This window comes from Mytilus edulis, chromosome 1, assembly GCF_963676685.1.
Source record: "Mytilus edulis chromosome 1, xbMytEdul2.2, whole genome shotgun sequence".
In the NCBI taxonomy this organism is placed as follows: domain Eukaryota; kingdom Metazoa; phylum Mollusca; class Bivalvia; order Mytilida; family Mytilidae; genus Mytilus; species Mytilus edulis.
The window spans coordinates 115,622,658-115,643,240 of NC_092344.1; the positions used below are offsets into that span (position 1 = coordinate 115,622,658).

The following is a 20,583-nucleotide window of genomic DNA, read 5'->3' on the forward strand; positions in this document are numbered from 1 at the left end:
CCAACCTTTCTTTTGTGGTCATAAACCTTGTGTCAAAATTTCATAGATTTCGATTTACTTAAACTAAAGTTATAGTGCGAAAACCAAGAAAATGCTTATTTGGGCCCTTTTTGGCCCCTAATTCCTAAAATGTTGGGACCAAAACTCCCAAAATCAATCCCAACCTTCCTTTTATTGTCATAAACCTTGTGTTAAAATTTCATAGATTTCTGTGTTTCTGTTTTTTCTTCTTTCATGGATGGAACTTTTCGGTGTGATACATTTATGTTTAATGGGCTGTATTGGTTTTTTGTTGTCTAGACGGTTTGGAATGTCGGATTCCTGTTTTACGTTGAAACAGTCCAGACCTTTCAGTTCAGATATTAAACTTTTAGAGATAGTTTTTAAAATCAAATATCAGAAACGGTCTTCATAACTTAAAAGTGTAACTATCCTTGCAGAATGTTTCATGTGTAAAGGTAACTGCTGATATCTACATATTCAAGAGAAGACCTCAAAATGAGACAATTTTGATTGTTCTGGGTAGCTATTTGTTTCTAAACTATGATGATTGAAAGCGAAAAAATACATATGTTTTACCAAATTGAAACATCATCTTACAGTTACTAACACCAGTGTCTTTTTTTAAGCCTGTAATTTTTTGTATGCCCATTTATTATAATTTGTGCAATTTTAAAATCTGAAAAGCTAAAAAGTGGTTTCATTTTTAATTCAACTTTTGACTGGGTATACATCACGTGGTAAAGGTAACGTAAGAAAAGAAACTCAAACCACAATTCATCAACTTAAATTTTATGAAAATATAGAGCATAGTCATAGTGTATGCAATAAATTAATTAATATCATAGTTATTGCAAGTCAGCACCATTGCTATTATTTTATTGCACTCCACAACTAATCAATTCGGTAAAAATTAAACATTAAAACAAGTCATATAAATAAAAGTGTTATTAATTTTGTTCTTCATAAGTCATACGGATGGATGGAGGTCATGGTTGCAAAGTTTAATAATTATCCCTTGCAAAAAGCTTCTATCAGAAATAAGGTTGTCAGCATTTTCAATTTTCCAACTAAATTGCATTCATGTCGCTTAAAACTTCAGTTCTAAATTAAAGACTGCTGAAAGAACAGCAATGAATAACATAAAAAGCGTTCCATTCTTATGAGCTGATTTCCATACCGACAATGGCAGTAAAGCGACATCAATATTTCCTAAAATATCTCCGATTGAAAATATTGTTATCCAAACAAAAAGAGTGAGAGAAAGTGAAAAGATTACAATCGTGTTTCTCTGCAATTTTCACACTGATCTAATGTATCACTGAGAGGTTCCAGTTCCTGATCATCTGTTATTTTGACATCACTAGCACTAAGTCTCGTTAGTCCCGTGTTAACACGAGATATCGGTTTGGAGCAATCCTTTTGACAGCTTGCCAGTCTTATCTTTGGATAATGCCATTCACATAAGAAGAATCCAACACCAAGTCCTAGAACCGTACAGAGGAATATCCAAACATTAAAGGTCATAATGACTAACATTAGAATATAGCTAACTATGATCTGAATACTGTAGAGTAAAGTCTGTAAAGCGTGCTCTCTCGTCAAAGCTGAATGTCTGAAATCGAAAATGAAACAGGCTGAATTTCTCTTTATAAAGCAGATCTAATGTGTAATGTAATAATTACTATTACACGTATATTTGTTCGTTACTTAAATATAAAAAGAAAATAGTAAAACAAATACATTTATAAACGTTGCTGAAACTGAGAGAATTTTGTCTACCTGAACTGGTATACTGTATATATACAAGCTACCGTCCTCATTAAGTTTTCTAGAACATTGATAATCACTTATTAACAGGCACTCTGTTTGGATCGTTGTTTTAACACATTGGTTTGGAGGAACATCTCTGACTCAGATTTGTTTTTATGTAACGAAAAGCAGGTTACTATTTATGTTACGAACAGGAAAGTCAAGTTTAATTTTGAAATTTATCCAAAACAAATAAGATGTGATATGATTGCCAACAAGACAACTCTTCTCCAGAGACCAAATGACAGAGAAATTAACAACTATATGTTATTATACAGCATTCAACAATGAGCAAAATCCATACCACATAGTCAGCTATAAAAGGCTCCTAATGACAAATGTAAAACAATTTAAATGAGAAAACTAACGACCTGATTTATGTACAAAACAATGAACGAAAAGCGGGTCTTTTTTAAAATTGTATTCTCAACCAAGCTTACTTTGTCTCTCAGTAGAGGGCTGTCTCTATGGCAATCATACCACATCTTCTTATTTCTATATTAATCAATATATTGATTTTTCAGAAAATGGCAGGTTGTCCACTCACTAGAATCTTCCTACAAGTCTTACACATAAAGAAAATCGGCATCTTGTTTTCCTATTTCTCGCAAGGAGAGGTGTATAAGCATTCGCACGTTAACTTACTCGACTAGAGTACAGGAGGCAATACCAGTCTTAAAAATTCTATTAGGCTTATTATGGAGTATGGATAAGTGTCGCTCGTCACGTTTTGTATTTTTTTGGGGGAACATCATACCGTCACTTGATTAGAGGGATATCCTTGTGAACATAGACACGTAGGTGTTTAATACCCTGATACAAGATACTGGAATATAAGTGTTCCAAGGCAGAGTTTCTGGGGAGTATCATACTCACTTGACTAGAGAGATATCCCTGTGAACATAGACACGAAGATGTTTAATACCCTGATACAAGATACCCAATATAAGTGTTCCCAGGCAGAGTATCTGGGGAGCATCATACTCACTTGACTAGAGGGATATCCCTGTGAACATAGACACGTAGGTGTTTAATACCCTGATACAAGATACCCAATATAAGTGTTCCAAGACAAAGAGCAAAGATACCTGAAATAACAAATATTTAAATAGCAATTGAGTAGAATTTTAATTTCAGTAAAAAATGTGCGACCTAGCTATGATTGAAAATACAAGGAACATAGACTTCTTTCACATAAAATCAGAATCAGAGACATATATTGTATTACATGTCTCTATCAGATTCAAGTAAAAGATATAAAAAAAAATAGAAATGCACCCTAGAAATTTCATTACATTTGCCGCCACAAAGACAATGAAAACAGAGTAAGGCAGCAACCATTTGATTTTCGGGGGGGGGGGGGGGGGGGGGGGGGGGGGCTATGTTTTTTTTTTCTGTACAAACTTTTTTTTCGCCTGCGGCGAAAAACAATCTTTTTTTTCGCGACAAGTCAAAACAATTTTATTCTTTCAATTTTAGCATTAAATATAGTGGCAGCTGAGGGGGTAACAAACAATTTTAGCCCCCCCCCAGAAAATCAAATGGTTGCTGCCTAAATAACAGAATGACATAAACTTTGTCTTTGGTAAAAGTGCGTCTCATCCTATCGAAATTCGTTAGATAGAAAGTTTACAGTATACAAGCACATCCTGTTCGACTTTATATACATTGTGTGTGTTATCTAGAAGATTGTTAATACCAGTACATGTGTACAGATTAAGCAGTTAAACATGATAAAATCTTAAAGTTTTTTAATAGTCGAAGTATGCATTTAGAAATAAAATCGCAAATTATTCTACTGATAATCATACAAGATAAAATAGTTTTAAATATTTCTACATCAAAACAAAATTAAAGCATAATTGGAATGTTTGTATTTATCTTTCAAATTCATATTTTAAAAGAGATTACTGTATAAAGATACGTGCAAATATCGTATTATTGGGTTTCAATAAAGAAATGTTATTAATAAATACCAGTTCTGGAGTTTAACAGCCATCCAGTGAATAAAACCGGTACATCTAGGTCAAAGTTGAAATAAACAGCATGCTAAAAAAGAAGAAAAAGAGCAACTAGAGAAAGAAATAAAACACTCCGTCGCCCTTGTATGGAAATGTATTTACTTTGAAAGTCTCTACGAATAAAGACATTTTTTAGAATTAACATTACATCTTTAATTTATGGACAGTCTAAAACAACTGAAGACGAAACGCATCATTTATTTTGTTCTGACTGAAAACTGAACAAATTTACTCTGGACATTGCACAAAATCGCATTTTTCTGTACTGCTTATGACATTTCTTTATGAAATCAAGTCCGAAGTATATGTGTCGATATAAGAACGTATAAATAAGCAACATAAGTACTTTGAGCTTGCTTTCAGTAACTTCAAGCATTCTTTGATGCTCGTTTCCTCGTGCCTGTGCTTGGTTTGTCCTTAACTGAATGTAACTGTTCCAGACCATATGAGTCAGCATCAACAGTGACCGTATGCGTACTTTTTTCAAAATACGCATACGGTCGGACCATACACGTACGGTCTGCATACTTTTAAGATAATGGTCAAGTGTATAAGATATAAATGTACATTACAGATCAACATAACTGAAATCTTAGATAAATACCAAAAGTTCAATAGCAATTGAAATAAAAACTTAAAATTTAAACTTAAAAAAAAGTCACGTTCATATCTAAAATGTTAATCTTCTGTCACAGTGATTCAGCGTGTCAGTAATACATGAAATTGTAGATTATGCTTTTGAAGTTGAATTTATTGGAAGTAAACATAATGTAGGAGGAAAAGTTTTTAGAATAGTACTATTTAGGAACTTTACTAAAATAAAAGGAAAGGAATATGCATAAACAAATCATGTAAATGTAAAACATTTAATCAAATGTTTATTGTCGGCGAGGGTGTTTAACTAGAGGCTCTAAAGAGCCTGTGTCGCTCACCTTGGTCTATGTGCATATTAAACAAAGGACACAAATGGATTCATGACAAAATTGTATTTTGGTGATGGTGATGTGTTTGAAGTTCTTACTTTCTGAACGATTTTGCTTCTTACAATATTATCTATAATGAACTTTGCCCATTAGTAACAGAGAACTATATTTGGTAAAAATTTACATAAATTTACCAAATTAATGAAAATTGTTAAAAATTGACTATAAAGGGCAATAACTCCTTAAGGGGTCAATTGACCATTAAGGTCATGTTGACTTATTTGTAGATCTTACTTTGCTGAACATTATTGCTGTTTACAGTTTATCGCTATCTATAATAGTATTCAAGATAACCAAAAACGGCAAAATTTCTTTAAAAATTACCATTTGGAGGGCAGCAACCCAACAACCAGTTGTCCAATTCATCTGAAAAATTCAGGGCAGATAGATATTGACTTGATTAACAAATTAACTTCTTGTCAGATTTGCTCTAAATGCTTTGGTTTCATAGTTATAAGCCAAAAACTGCATTTTACCCCTATGTTTTATTTTTAGCTGTGGCGGCCATCTTAGTTGGTTGACCAAGTCATGCCACACATTTTTTAAACTAGATACCCCAAAGATGATTGTGGCCAAGTTTGGATTAGTTTGGCCCAGTAGTTTCAGAGGAGAAGATTTTTGTAAAAGATTAATTTACGAAAAATGGTTAAAAATTTACTATAAAGGGCAATAACTCCTAAACGGGTCAACTGACCATTTTCGTCATGTTGACCTTTTTGTAGATCTTACTTTGATGAACATTATTGCTGTTTACAGTTTATCTCTATCTATAATAATATTCAAGATAATAACCAAAAACAGCAAAATTTCCTCAAAATTACCAATTCAGGGGCAGCAACCCAACAACGGGTTGACTGATTCAACTGAAAATTTCAGGGCAGATAGATATTGACTTGATTAACAATTTAACTTCTTGTCAGATTTGATCTAAATGCTTTGGTTTCATAGTTATAAGCCAAAAACTGCATTTTACCCCTATGTTCTATTTTTAGCTGTGGCGGCCATCTTAGTTGGTTGACCAGGTCACGCCACACATTTTTTAAACTAGATACCCCAAAGATGATTGAAGCCAAGTTTGGATTAATTTGGCCCAGTAGTTTCAGAGGAGAAGATTTTTGTAAAAGATTACTTTAATTTACAAAAAATGGTTAAAAATTGACTATAAAGGGCAATAACTCCTACACGGGTCAACTGACCATTTTGGTCTTGTTGACTTATTTGTAGATCTTACTGTGCTGAACATTATTGCTTTTTACAGTTTATCTCTATCTATAATAATATTCAAGATAATAACCAAAAACAGCAAAATTTCCTCAAAATTACCAATTCAGGGGCAGCAACCCAACAACCGATTGACCGATTCATCTGAAAATTTCAGGGCAGATAGATCTTGACCTAATAAACATTTTTATCCCATGTCAGATTTCCTTAAAATGCTTTGGTTTTTGAGTTATAAGCCAAAAACTGCATTTTACCCCTATGTTCTATTTTTAGCCGTGGCGGCCATCTTGGTTGGTTGACCAGGTCATGCCACACATTTTTAAACTAGATACCCCAAAGATGATTGTGGCCAAGTTTGGATTAATTTGGCCCAGTAGTTTCAGAGGAGAAGATTTTTGTAAAAGATTACTTTAATTTACGAAAAATGGTTAAAAATTGACTATAAAGGGCAATAACTCCTAAAGGGGTCACTGACCATTTGGGTCAGGTTGACTTATTTGTAAATCTTACTTTGCTGAACATTATTGCTGTTTACAGTTTATCTCTATCTATAATAATATTCAAGATAATAACCAAAAACAGTAAAATTTCCTTAAAATTACCAATTCAGGGGCAGCAACCCAACAACGGGTTGTCTGATTCATCTGAAAATTTCAGGGCAGATAGATCTTGACCTGATGAACAATTTTACCCCATGTCAGATTTGCTCTAAATGCTTTGGTTTTTGAGTTATAAGCCAAAAACTGCATTTTACCCCTATGTTCTATTTTTAGCCATGGCGGCCATCTTGGTTGGTTGACCGGGTCACCAGACACATTTTTTAAACTAGATACCCCAATGATGATTGTGGCCAAGTTTGGTTAAATTTGTCCCAGTAGTTTCAGAGGAGAAGATTTTTGTAAAAGTTAACGACGCCAGACGACGACGGACGACAGACGACGGACGACAGACGACGGACGACGGACGCCGGACGCCAAGTGCTGAGAAAAGCTCACTTGGCCCTTTGGGCCAGGTGAGCTAAAAAAGTATAATCACAAAAATACTGAACTTAGAGGAAAATCAATTCGGAAAGTCCATAATCACATGGCAAAATCAAATAACAAAACGCATGAAAAACGAATGGACAAGAACTGTCATATTCCTGACTTGGTAAAGACATTTTCAAATAAGACTTCATGTGCTCTACTTTCCTCTTTTCAATTTAACCTTAAATCAACAATCAATCTATCAATTATTCAAAATTTATTATAAAATATTTCAAAATAAATTCCATTACTACAAATGTGTGTATTCATTATTAATCGTTGGATACCAATTTTCATGAATGTTGTGGTTACCAGAAAAAAGATGAATTCGAATGTCCAAAGAATTACAAATTTTCTATAGGAATTTATGCTGACTTTGGCAAAACCATGAAATAATGGGGGTGGGTTGGGGCATAAAAAAGGTAAATTGGATAATTTTTGGATTATCTAGGTATTAAGTTACCTTTAATGGTATGGGAAGATGTGGTATGAGTGCCAATGAGACAACTCTCCATCAGTCACAATTTATAAAAGTAAACCATTGTAGGTCCAGGTACGGTCTTCAACAAGAAGCCTTGGCTCACACAAAACCATTCAAATAGGAAAGCCACTGAACATCAGATTCCTGACTTAGGACAGGTGCAAACAATTGCAGCGGGATTAAACATTTTAATGGTACCAAACCTTCTCCCTTTTCTTAAACAGTAGTATAACATTACAACATAGAAAGACGCACTATAAAATATCAATTGGAATGACTTAACTATATACAGGTATCTTGATCATAAAATATTATTTCAATATCATATCTTTCCATTAAGACAATTAATGAATTTTATGCTGAGTTCACACATAATTCAAATTTGATTCGCATTAACTAATCGAATTAGTTTAATTCGCATTTGAAACGTTTAACGTCCTAACATCGATTCTAATTCGAATTGGAAAGCGCGTCAAATTCACTTTACTGTCCTTACACGTTAACTTTTAATTCTGATTAACAAAAATGTATTTCTAATGCGAATTAGTTAATTCGAATAAGTTAATTCGAATCAATTCGAATTAAAAAAGAAGTGTGTGAACGCGATTAGCGAATTCAATTCACATTCAATTCCAATTCAATTCGAATTAAAGGTACGTGTGAAAGAGGCACAAATGTCCAAGGAATTACAAATTAATGATCATCCTTACCAAGACATTGTGGAAAAAAATTATATTATTTATAATAAAAATTATAATATTACATGTAATATGAAGTTCATACTAATTTTATAATTATAAGTTACTATGAACAACTTCAATTGATTGATTTAATGTAAATATATTTGAGAATATCGTCAAAAAAATTTAATAAAAAAAACCTGAATATGAACACTTGCTCTTCAGTCATGCATTTTTTTCCATTTTTTGCGTAAACCCCTGAGGGTTTACGCAGTATATATTGGACGAGTGATGTAGTCTTTCGGAACACCGGATGTTAGTCGGAACACTTCTGGTCTTTCTATGACCACCTTTCAAATACATGCACAATAGCTATGACCACCTTTCAAATGCATGCGCAATAGCTTACAAATCTGTTGAATATGCATTAGCATCTTAAGTTGCTATAGAGATATTTTACGTATGATCTGAAATTTATTATGATATAATATTTTCTTGCACACGATTACAAGCTGCTAATATTAACCTACATGCGTAGTATTTTAATTAGTCAAACGATGTAACCAGCTGTGTTTAGATATGAGATACGATTTCATGTAAACAATGCGCTTTATATTCTGAACGAGAATAATTAAAAATAAAATCTTTAGAAAGAGTTTTAGTAGCATTTTATTTTAGATTTTACGTTTAGTGAAGATGTACATGTTGTAAAAAGCAAGCTATTTATTTTTTTATACTGAAATTAAAGGGAAGTCTTTCTTGCATATGATTAAATTACAGTTATTTTTTTTGGTTAAATATTGGAACTTTAATAATAAAAAAAATGGTTATTAAAAATAAAATTAAATAGATATTGAATATGAAAAAACAAAATATTTTGAACGAGAAAAATTAAAAATAATATCTTTAAACTAGAGGCTCTAAAGAGCCTGTGTCGCTCACCTTGGTCTATGTGCATATTAAACAAAGGACACAAATGGATTCATGACAAAATTGTATTTTGGTGATGGTGATGTGTTTGAAGTTCTTACTTTACTGAACATTCTTGCTTCTTACAATTATATCTATAATGAACTTTGCCCATTAGTAACAGAGAAAAATATTTGGTAAAAATTTACATAAATTTACCAAATTAATGACAATTGTTAAAAATTGACTATAAAGGGCAATAACTCCTTAAGGGGTCAATTGACCATTTAGGTCATGTGGACTTATTTGTAGATCTTACTTTGATGAACATTATGGCTGTTTACAGTTTATCGCTATCTATAATAGTATTCAAGATAATAACCAAAAACAGCAAAATTTCTTTAAAAATTACCAATTGGAGGGCAGCAACCCAACAACCGGTTGTCCAATTCATTTGAATATTTCAGGGCAGATATATATTGACTTGATTAACAATTTAACTCCTTGTCAGATTTCCTCTAAATGATTTGGTTTCAGAGTTATAAGCAAAAAACTACATTTTACCCCTGTTCTATTTTTAGCCGTGGTGGCCATCTTGGTTGGATGGCCAGGTCATCGGACACATTTTTCAAACAAAGTGCCTCAAAGATGATTGTGATAAAGTTTGAATTAATTTGGCCCAGAGGAGAAGATTTTTGTAAAAGATAACTAAGATTTACGAAAAATGGTTAAAAATTGACTATAAAGGGCAATAACTCCTAAAGGGGTCAACTGACCATTTCGGTCATGTTGACTTATTTGTAAATCTTACTTTGATGAACATTATTGCTGTTTACAGTTTATCTCTATCTATAATAATATTCAAGATAATAACCAAAAACAGCAAAATTTCCTCAAAATGACCAATTCAGGGGCAGCAACCCAACAACGGGTTGACCGATTCATCTGAAAATTTCAGGGCAGATAGATCTTGACCTGATAAACATATTTACCCCTTGTCAGATTTCCTCTAAATGCTTTGGTTTTTGAGTTATAAGCCAAAAACTGCATTTTACCCCTACGTTCTATTTTTAGCCTTGGCGGCCATCTTGGTTGGTTGACCGGGTCACGCCACACATTTTTTAAACTAGATATCCCAAAGATGATTGTGGTCAACTTTGGATTAATTTGGCCCATTAGTTTCAGAGGAGAAGATTTTTGTAAAAGATTACTTAGATTTATGAAAAATGGTTAAAAATTGACTATAAAGGGCAATAACTCCTTAAGGGGTCAACTGACCATTTCGGTCATGTTGACTTATTTGTAAATCTAACTTTGCTGAACATTATTGCTGTTTACAGTTTATCTCTATCTATAATAATATTCAAGATAATAACCAAAAACGGCAAAATTTCCTCAAAATTACCAATTCAGGGTCAGCAACCCAACAACAGGTTGACCGATTCATCTGAAAATTTCAGGGCAGATAGATCTTGCCCTGATAAACAGTTTTACCTCACATCAGATTTCCTCTAAATGCTTTGGTTTTTGAGTTATAAGCCAAAAACTGCATTTTACCCCTATGTTCTATTTTTAGCCGTGGCGGCCATCTTGGTTGGTTGACCGGGTCACGCCACACATCTTTCAAACTAGATACCCCAAAGATGATTGTGGCCAAGTTTGGATTAATTTGGCCCAGTAGTTTCAGAGGAGAAGATTTTTGTAAAAGATAACTTAGATTTATGAAAAATTGTTAAAAATTGACTATAAAGGGCAATAACTCCTAAAGGGGTCAACTAACCATTTCGGTCATGTTGACTTATTTGTAAATCTAACTTTGCCGAACATTATTGCTGTTTACAGTTTATCTTTATCTATAATAATATTCAAGATAATAACCAAAAACGGCAAAATTTCCTCAAAATTATCAATTCAGGGTCAGCAACCCAATAACAGGTTGACCGATTCATCTGAAAATTTCAGGGCAGATAGATCTTGACCTGATAAACATTTTTACCCCTTGTCAGATTTCCTCTAAATGCTTTGGTTTTTGAGTTATCAGCCAAAAACTGCATTTTACCCCTATGTTCTATTTTTAGCCGTGGCGGCCATCTTGGTTGGTTGACCGGGTCACGCCACACATTTTTTAAACTAGATACCCCAAAGATGATTGTGGCCAAGTTTGGATTAATTTGGCCCAGTAGTTTCAGAGGAGAAGATTTTTGTAAAAGATTACTTAGATTTATGAAAAATGGTTAAAAATTGACTATAAAGGGCAATAACTCCTAAAGGGGTCAACTGACCATTTCGGTCATGTTGACTTATTTGTAAATCTAACTTTGCTGAACATTATTGCTGTTTACAGTTTATCTCTATCTATAATAATATTCAAGATAATAACCAAAAACGGCAAAATTTCCTCAAAATTACCAATTCAGGGTCAGCAACCCAACAACAGGTTGACCGATTCATCTGAAAATTTCAGGGCAGATAGATCTTGCCCTGATAAACAGTTTTACCTCACATCAGATTTCCTCTAAATGCTTTGGTTTTTGAGTTATAAGCCAAAAACTGCATTTTACCCCTATGTTCTATTTTTAGCCGTGGCGGCCATCTTGGTTGGTTGACCGGGTCACGCCACACATCTTTCAAACAAGATACCCCAAAGATGATTGTGGCCAAGTTTGGATTAATTTGGCCCAGTAGTTTCAGAGGAGAAGATTTTTGTAAAAGATAACTTAGATTTATGAAAAATTGTTAAAAATTGACTATAAAGGGCAATAACTCCTAAAGGGTCCAGGGGTCAACTGACCATTTCGGTCATGTTGACTTATTTGTAAATCTAACTTTGCCGAACATTATTGCTGTTTACAGTTTATCTCTATCTATAATAATATTCAAGATAATAACCAAAAACGGCAAAATTTCCTCAAAATTATCAATTCAGGGTCAGCAACCCAATAACAGGTTGACCGATTCATCTGAAAATTTCAGGGCAGATAGATCTTGACCTGATAAACATTTTTACCCCATCAGATTTCCTCTAAATGCTTTGGTTTTTGAGTTATAAGCCAAAAACTGCATTTTACCCCTATGTTCTATTTTTAGCCGTGGCGGCCATCTTGGTTGGTTGACCGGGTCACACCACACATTTTTTAAACTAGATACCCCAAAGATGATTGTGGCCACGTTTGGATTAATTTGGCCCAGTAGTTTCAGAGGAGAAGATTTTTGTAAAAGATTACTTAGATTTATGAAAAATGGTTAAAAATTGACTATAAAGGGCAATAACTCCTAAAGGGGTCAACTGACCATTTCGGTCATGTTGACTTATTTGTAAATCTAACTTTGCCGAACATTATTGCTGTTTACAGTTTATCTCTATCTATAATAATATTCAAGATAACCAAAAACAGCAAAATTTCCTCAAAATGACCAATTCAGGGGCAGCAACCCAACAACGGGTTGACCGATTCATCTGAAAATTTCAGGGCAGACAGATCTTGACCTGATAAACATATTTACCCCATGTCAGATTTCCTCTAAATGCTTTGGTTTTTGAGTTATAAGCCAAAAACTGCATTTTACCCCTATGTTCTATTTTTAGCCGTGGCGGCCATCTTGGTTGGTTGACCGGGTCACGCCACACATTTTTTAAACAAGATACCCCAATGATGATTGTGGCCAAGTTTGGTTCAATTTGGCCCAGTAGTTTCAGAGGAGAAGATTTTTGTAAAAGTTAACGACGACGGACGACGGACGACGACGGACGACAGACGACGGACGACGACGACGGACGCCGGACGCAAAGTGATGGGAAAAGCTCACTTGGCCCTTCGGGCCAGGTGAGCTAAAAAGGAAATAAATAATTCGTTTTAATTGATTATGTGTTCGCTTATTCTCTTTATTCATGTAATTGTAACAATATTAGTTAAAGAATTTAACCAATACCTGTCTAAAATCAACCAATACATGTCCAAATACACGTGTATGGTCGAGCTCGTACTAGACCGTACGAGCATTGCCATACTTAAAAGTATATACTCATACGGTCTGGAACATAACCATACCCTTATTGTCACAGTATTCCACTAACCATGAATAAAGGGAGGAGAGTTGGAATCTTAAGAATTGAATATGTGCTTTTCAAACCAGGAACCGCGCATACGTGATTATTTAACAATAAGTTGCTGTTTCTTTGAACTATACTAGTAATATCTCCTCGTCCGACGTTTCGTTCGCTCGCCTCTATTAAGTTTCGAGTTTAAATCCAGATTCAAGCAAAAATAAAAAAATAAAAACAACACACACACCAAAAAACAGGGGAATGCTCTTGAAGAACTGTCATGCATAATCTTTAGTGACGAAGATCCACATTAAATGAAAGGGACATTGGCCTTCATTTTAGCATGAATAGATTTTTTTAAGGTCCAGGTTTGAAACTACAAATAACAGAGGAGTGATATAATGAAAGTTTGTTTATCAAGTTTAGCACTAAAATTATATCAACTATTTTTATAAACGTATATATTAAAAAAAAATAATAAATTGAATAATGATAAAGATGTCGTTAATGACAGCTCATTTCTTTATTCACATTTTGGTGAAGAATTTAAAGCTTTTTTTACAGAGTGTTCCTTTCAAGCTAGATGAAGCGACAACATCCGAGTTCCGAGTTCTTACTGTCTTCTGATTCCGTTATTAACAGTACTATCTGTATGAGAAAGACTTTCTTTAAATTTTTTGAATAGAGGGTGGTTTTGTATTCTAACTCTAATCTACAAAACGACTTGCATTGTGTTTCGCAAGTTATGTATGATTCGAACTTGAACAAACCAACTTACATTGTGTTCCGCATGATGTGTATGATGAGAAGGATGACCACTGACGACAGGAGCCGGCGTAGATGACGGATGGTGATGCTGGTGATGGTGGTGCTGATTGTGGTCCATTCTACACACAACTTTCACGTTTTAGGCATTTCTTTAACTCCTAAAAATTTTGTTTTTCAAATTAAATTATGTGTAATGATAGCGTTAACATCAACGTTTTACTTGAAAATATCTTGACGTAGGAGATTTATATTATAATTCCTACACACTATAGTAGCTCTTTGGTACTATTACTTTTTTCATATTTGATGCGTAATCCTTAAATATAGTTATCAATAAACAGTTTTGTAAAACTGTATCATGTATAAGTCTGTGGACAAAACTGATTCATCCCATGAACTCGTCCATAAAATATATATTTTAAGAAGAGACAAAAACAAGCTACACGTGAAATTCTATACTACAATAATGAAAATGTCACTCAAAATAAAACACTGACAGGAAAGTTAGACATAATTCTGTCAGATTTATCGACATGTATCCACTGATAATTGTTTAGTAATTTTCAAAGTGACAACAACATAAATAGTTCAAGGTAAATTACACAAAAATTTACCAACGGTCTGAATATCAAGATACTTTTTTCGCTACGCTGAACTGACAAGCCTGACAAGTGCATATCATACAACTCTTGTTTTCCTCAAGGCATCGGTGTGAAATCGGTTGATAATCTTATTTGAATCGTATGTCTACAAACATTTGAATGCAAATTCTCTTTGAAATTTATTTCCTTTTTTTTATTACGCCTCGATATAGACCCATGTTAAAACATTGTTCCCGAGACCACTTTCATAGTTGAAACGTCGGATGCACGTTAATGGCATCAACGGGTTCAAGAAAGCTAAAATTGAAATTAAAAAAAAATATAACCAATGTGATTGTCGGTTGATAATTATCGATTGAAAAGTACTTTTGTCTCTTTATTCAGTTTGTGAGACATTTCAGTGACCCATACAATTTCCACATTTTTAAAACTGTTTTTACTCGATTTACTCCCGAACTGAATAAAGGTTTTTGTTTAGTCTCTGGTTAAAAAATTACGTTAATCCTACAATAAAATTATTGAAACAATTATTAGACCTCATCCTCATGATACATTAATTGGACAATGCAGTTACGCATTTTTAAAATTAGTAGTCTTTTGTACAATGATAATAAACACCCCCTCACAAAATAAATAGTTTTTTTTTAATTCACTAGGCAGTCTTGCAGTTCTCATCTTGACTTCTCATAACATTGTTTCAGATTCTCAAAGTTGGCAAACCTGACAGATTGCGAAGGTGGGTCAAATATAACACAGATCTCAGTATTTCAGTATTCTTTAAAAAGTACGAAATTCCAAGTTAAAAAGCGATATGACACTGAACTTTTATTGATGTCACAACTTTGTTCAACATACGATGACGCATGTATATATACAAAGCTTGAACAGAACGACTGTGTTTATAAGATCTTAATCTTCGAAGTGAAGAAATCCTTGCGGTCATATATAATCTACTGGGGACAAGGATGTACATGTACCGAGACAAGTACATACATATATATAGTAACCAAATCCTTGATGTTACTAAAACCACACGAAAACTGTTTCTGGTTAAACAATAATTAAAGAAAGAGTGTTCATGGATGGAACATATATACATACGGCGATAAAAAAAAAGTAATAAAAAAATACATACACAAAAGGTACAAACTCAAAAGTACAAAATTCACGCATTGACAAATTCTTCGAAATTTTAATGTAAATATGAAATTGATATACATATACTAGACGAACATTATGGAAAAAATCAAAACATTTGTACTTGTACAATGATTAGCACCATAAACATTTACAATATATATAGATAATTCAAAAGAAAAACAGCTCAAACATGGAATAGATCTATAACACGAGTTGATATCAATTAAAGTCTAATATTTTAAACCAAGACTTATAATATATACCAGCGTACCTACTTTAATATAAACGGAACATGCATATAACATATTGTTTTTATTAAAAAAAAATTATCCATATAAAAATATGACAACGTAGTAAAGAAATTATGTAAGGACTCTATAAACAAATCAATAGGTATTTATAACAGGGTTGATAACTTCATTCCTCGGTTATAGATGTTTATTCACAATATAGATCGATATGAGAAAAACTATTCTTTGTGTATCTCTTGATCTTATTTATTTAATCATTTAATCACAATTTGTAAACAATAATAACAATAACTATATCTTACCTGTTCGATAAAGCTGTGATTTGATGTGTTGTTTATGTATGATCAACGTGGACGGTGTTCTTTCGTCGGTGTTTCCGTATTTAGTATACATGAGGTTCAATGAAGGATTTATATATGTAATATTTTAAAAACAATTTGCACATGATAAATCTTGCATTTTTGATTAGGGTAGGATTTTGCAGTTCAACAAAAATAATGTCTATCTATAAATCGTGAAACAGCTATAATTATAACGTGAGGGTTCCAGACATTTGTCGACGGTACCCAGGTTGCACCTATTTTTACTGGTTTTTTTTCATGTACGTTTATTAATGACCAGACAAGCCAGATAGTATAACCATTATTATATATTTTGTAGATGTATCCTGATATCATCACTAAATTTCCACCAATTTAATTTTGAATCCATAAAGAATCATAGAAAAATGGGCTTGAAGCGACCGCAAATTAATGTCTCAAGATTCCAGTCTGTAATTAGTACCCAAATTGCATCCATTTTTAAAAATCTAGTAAATGATGGTTGATTTTATTTTTCCAGATATCTTAAACAATTAGACAATAGTTCATGCGTACTTTTTATTCAGTTTTTAAGGAATGGATGTTTGTATACACATAAAAAAAAAGAGGACGAAAGATACCAGAGTGAAAATAAACTGACAACGCCGTGGCTAAAAAAGAAAAACACTAGTACACAAGACAAAACATAGCAAAGTAAAGACTAAACATATTTGTCTATGGCAACACGAACCCCATCATTAACTGGGGGTGATCTCAGGTGCTCCGGAAGGGTATTTAGCAGATCCTGTTCCACATGTGGCACCCGTTGTGGTGTTCACGTTATTACAAAGCCAGTAAATAGTCGAATTCGGTAGGTCACATTCGTGATAAGCAAACGGGATTGTAGTAATGACCGAGTGACAGAAGGAACATCTCCGATATCATCTGTGAAACGGATATTCCGTCACGGTCAACTAACTCGTGATGGCGTCCGTAAAATTTACGGCGAAGGATGATTTCAACTTCACCATTTGAAGCTCTTGGTTTAATATTTTCCTGGTGAGAAGCAATCATCTATCAAGTAAATCATGATAGGAAATACAAGCCCTGGAATATCGTATCAACTGGGAGATATATATGATCATTTTTAAAAGCTGAAGTTTTTGTGACTTCATTTGTTCATCTGTTGATAATGTTTTGTGTATGTTGGAATATATTTATTTATGTTGAAAGAGATGCACAATGACAAAACATAAACATACAAACGGTTTAATCTCTTAGAAAACTGTGGAAGATTCCCGCTGGTTTTGTTTTTTGGCTCACAGGGTGCTACTGCCAAGTTACGCTACAACAGTCTCAGATAAAACTTTAAATTGTAAATGTTTTTTGGCGCCGGCAAAATAGCAAATTATATCTCACTGGAATTGAAATGTAAGAATAATAATTAAATATCAAAATTTTATATTTAAAAACTTTTGTTACTGTTACTCATATGTTTTTAAACAGGTGAGCGTCCTATGTAAGCAGACCACATCTAGGCAAAACTGTCCTTTCTTCATACAACTACAAACAACAAGTTTGTATTCTGGCGACATTTTTCAATAAAATAGTCAAGAAAAAAATTCTTCAGTTGAATCAAGAAGCCAAAGGATATACTAGTGTCTGTTATAAATTCACGACTTGTTTTTATACATAGTGTTTCAGTAAAACCTTTTGCATTAAAGTTATGTTTAGCATCATAGACTCACTATGTCGGTTCTCTTATCTATGAGCAACTGAATGCAACGCCCTATAGTGATGATCGATTTTTGCTAAATAGAAATTTCCGTTTATCCGAAAGTTAATATTCATTTTTAAAAGTGTATTTCAACACAACATCAAGCAATACAATTTGTTATTTTTTAGGAACACCATCAGAAAAGTTAACATTGACTGCCACAGTATGAATTAAATAAGGGTATGTAAAATTGTTGGAAAGAGACGTGGAAAAAACGATTGATGCATGGTTTTAAATGTACAGAGAGACATGAAGTCTCCATATATATGAGACATCTGATATAATTCCTTTAGAATCATATTCAAAACAGTGTGGTCCTGGCCATTGATTGACGACCTAAATTAGCCCATTGACTGTGACAGATTAGGTGAACGTTTGTCGGTTACAATCACTGCTCACTATGTACTTGTTAAAGACACTGAATCTGTGGGGTCACCAAAGGTTCTCAACACCTAAATAAAGCAATTCGAAAAACGAATCCGGAATAATACGATGTGTTGATTTATATCAATAATATAAATCAAACATTAAGGTTATTCCTGAATAATTTTTCGAATTATTTTATTATTAAAGGCGTTAAGAACCTTTGGTGACCCCACAGTTTAAATTCTATAATAAGTAAGAAGTGAGCAATGGTCGTTACAGACAAACGTTCACCTAATCTGTCCCAGTCAATGGGATAATTTAGGTCGTCAATCAATGGCCAGGACCACACTGTTTTGAATATGATTCTATTTCCAACCTGACATGGCTGCGTTTGTAGACGATGCGCATGTTGGATTTTGTCATAGGGATAATGATCTAGCGGCTTTTACAAACTTCTTTAAAGCTTAATTTTTCAGAGGGTTGTACATTTGGATCGTTCATACTTTGTATATATATATATATATATATAGATACCTTGTTTATAAAGTCACCATCTGTCACATGTCTATTGTCCTTAACCTTATTTTCGTGGTTCCGTGACTACTTGAAAAAAAAAAAAAGACCAAATCCCCACTCAGATTGTTGTCACTTGACCTTAACCTGATTGCAGTGTACATGGTTTTCATATCTCGGATACTATAAACAAAAGGGCAACTATATTTGGTAAATGGAATGATTGTAAAGTGCACATGTCCAGCTGGCAGGACTGGTGTCATCTGACCTTAATCTCATTTTTATGGCTAAGTTTTTTTTGTGTTTTTGTGTTTTTTTCTAATACTACTGGCATATGCAATACGTAAACTTTTTTTTGTGGTATATGGAATTATTTTATGAAGTCAGTGTGGCAGGTTTTAATTGACCTTGACCTCATGTTCACGGTTCCTTGCTCATATTAAGTTATTATGTTTTGGTGTGTTTTTCTTAAACAATAAGCAATAGTTCAACTATATTTTATGTATGGAATGATTGGAAGTCTATGTATATATCTAGCTGGCATTATCATCTGACCTTGACCTCATTTTCATAGTTCATTGGTCAATGTTAAGTTTTCATGGTTAAGTTTGTTTCTAAGAAATTATAAGCAAGTCAACTATATTTGGTGTATGGAATCATTGTGCAGTGTACATTTATTTCTACTTTGGTTTATCTGCCCTTGACCTCATTTTCTTGGATCATTTTATTTTTTTGTGAAACTATAGAAGTAAAACTTTATATTTAGGACTGACAACAAAAAATCAATGGCCAGTAAAACAGACAAGATATTTCAGTGTATGAACTCTTGTATTACTGGATGCCAGAAGTTTAGGGATAACTATGTTTCTGATACCCAAGTTACCCTTTTGAGTTCTAGGTTTTGGGCTTTTGCTTGATGGAAATTTCCAACAACAATCTCTAAAAGATTAGGATTGTCAAATTTTCTAGCTCCAAACATATTTATTTTGTACTGTTTTTCAAGTTAACGTCATAGATACCCGATAAGCAATCCTATATTTAGCATTATTGCTGTTAAAATTTTGTGTCATCTATTATTTTTTCAAGTTACTGTGCTTTCCAATAGGCCTGTAATATCATGACAAATAAGCCATTTTTTTTTATTCCAAGCACCTTTTGTTTGAAATTTTCAAACATTTCAACTGTCCACTGCAATACAAATATTTTCCAACTGACCAAGTTCAAGTGAACAATTGATAATCCAACACCTCTTTTTTGTAATCATGAAGAAGACTAGTGAAAGCTGGTATGGTAAACATTTTCTCCAGCTCAAACCATATAATATTGCTGGAAAAGGAAATAGTAATATAGAACCCTGCTCCAAATATGACTTATTTGTAAATCTTTCAATGTTGATCATGATTTAAATTTTTTTTTCTATCTATCCATAAGTTTTCAAGATAATATATAACCACACACCAAATATTGGTAAACTTGTATTTAAAGGGCAATTACTCCAATAAGGAGTTGTTTGACAACTTTTACCATGTTTGACCCACTTGAAGTTGGTGTATTACCATTTAAGTTTCTATCTAGCTTTTATAGTTTTCACAAAAAAGACAAAATTGGTCATTGAATGGCAACAATACTTTAAAAGTCATTGGATGGTTTTGATGTAAATGGACAGAGGGTAGATCCCAACATTCTATAA

The 20,583-nt window shown here is 33.2% G+C and overlaps 1 protein-coding gene across 1 annotated transcript; it reads right to left on the reverse strand.

The window, feature by feature from the left end:
• Positions 1-776: 776 nt before the first annotated feature.
• LOC139501354 (uncharacterized) lies at positions 777-16,338 on the reverse strand. Its single transcript, XM_071290399.1, has 5 exons — positions 16,241-16,338; positions 13,956-14,103; positions 3,789-3,861; positions 2,801-2,900; positions 777-1,615 (listed from the first exon to the last, which is right to left on the reverse strand). The coding sequence occupies exons 2-5, from the start codon at positions 14,061-14,063 to the stop codon at positions 1,276-1,278; spliced, it is 621 nt and encodes a 206-aa protein (XP_071146500.1). The 5' UTR covers positions 14,064-14,103; positions 16,241-16,338; the 3' UTR covers positions 777-1,275.
• Between the last annotated feature and the right edge of the window lie 4,245 nt (positions 16,339-20,583).

Excerpts from the sequence above, each read along its gene's own strand:
- LOC139501354 (XM_071290399.1), bottom strand. The coding sequence starts at position 14,063 with ATGGACCACAATCAGCACCACCATCACCAGCATCACCATCCGTCATCT. Across the intron at positions 2,901-3,788 it reads GCTGTTAAACTCCAGAACTG|GTATCTTTGCTCTTTGTCTT; the intron begins GTATTTATTAAT and ends TTGTTATTTCAG. Across the intron at positions 1,616-2,800 it reads AGGGATATCCCTCTAGTCAA|ACATTCAGCTTTGACGAGAG; the intron begins GTGAGTATGATG and ends TTTCGATTTCAG.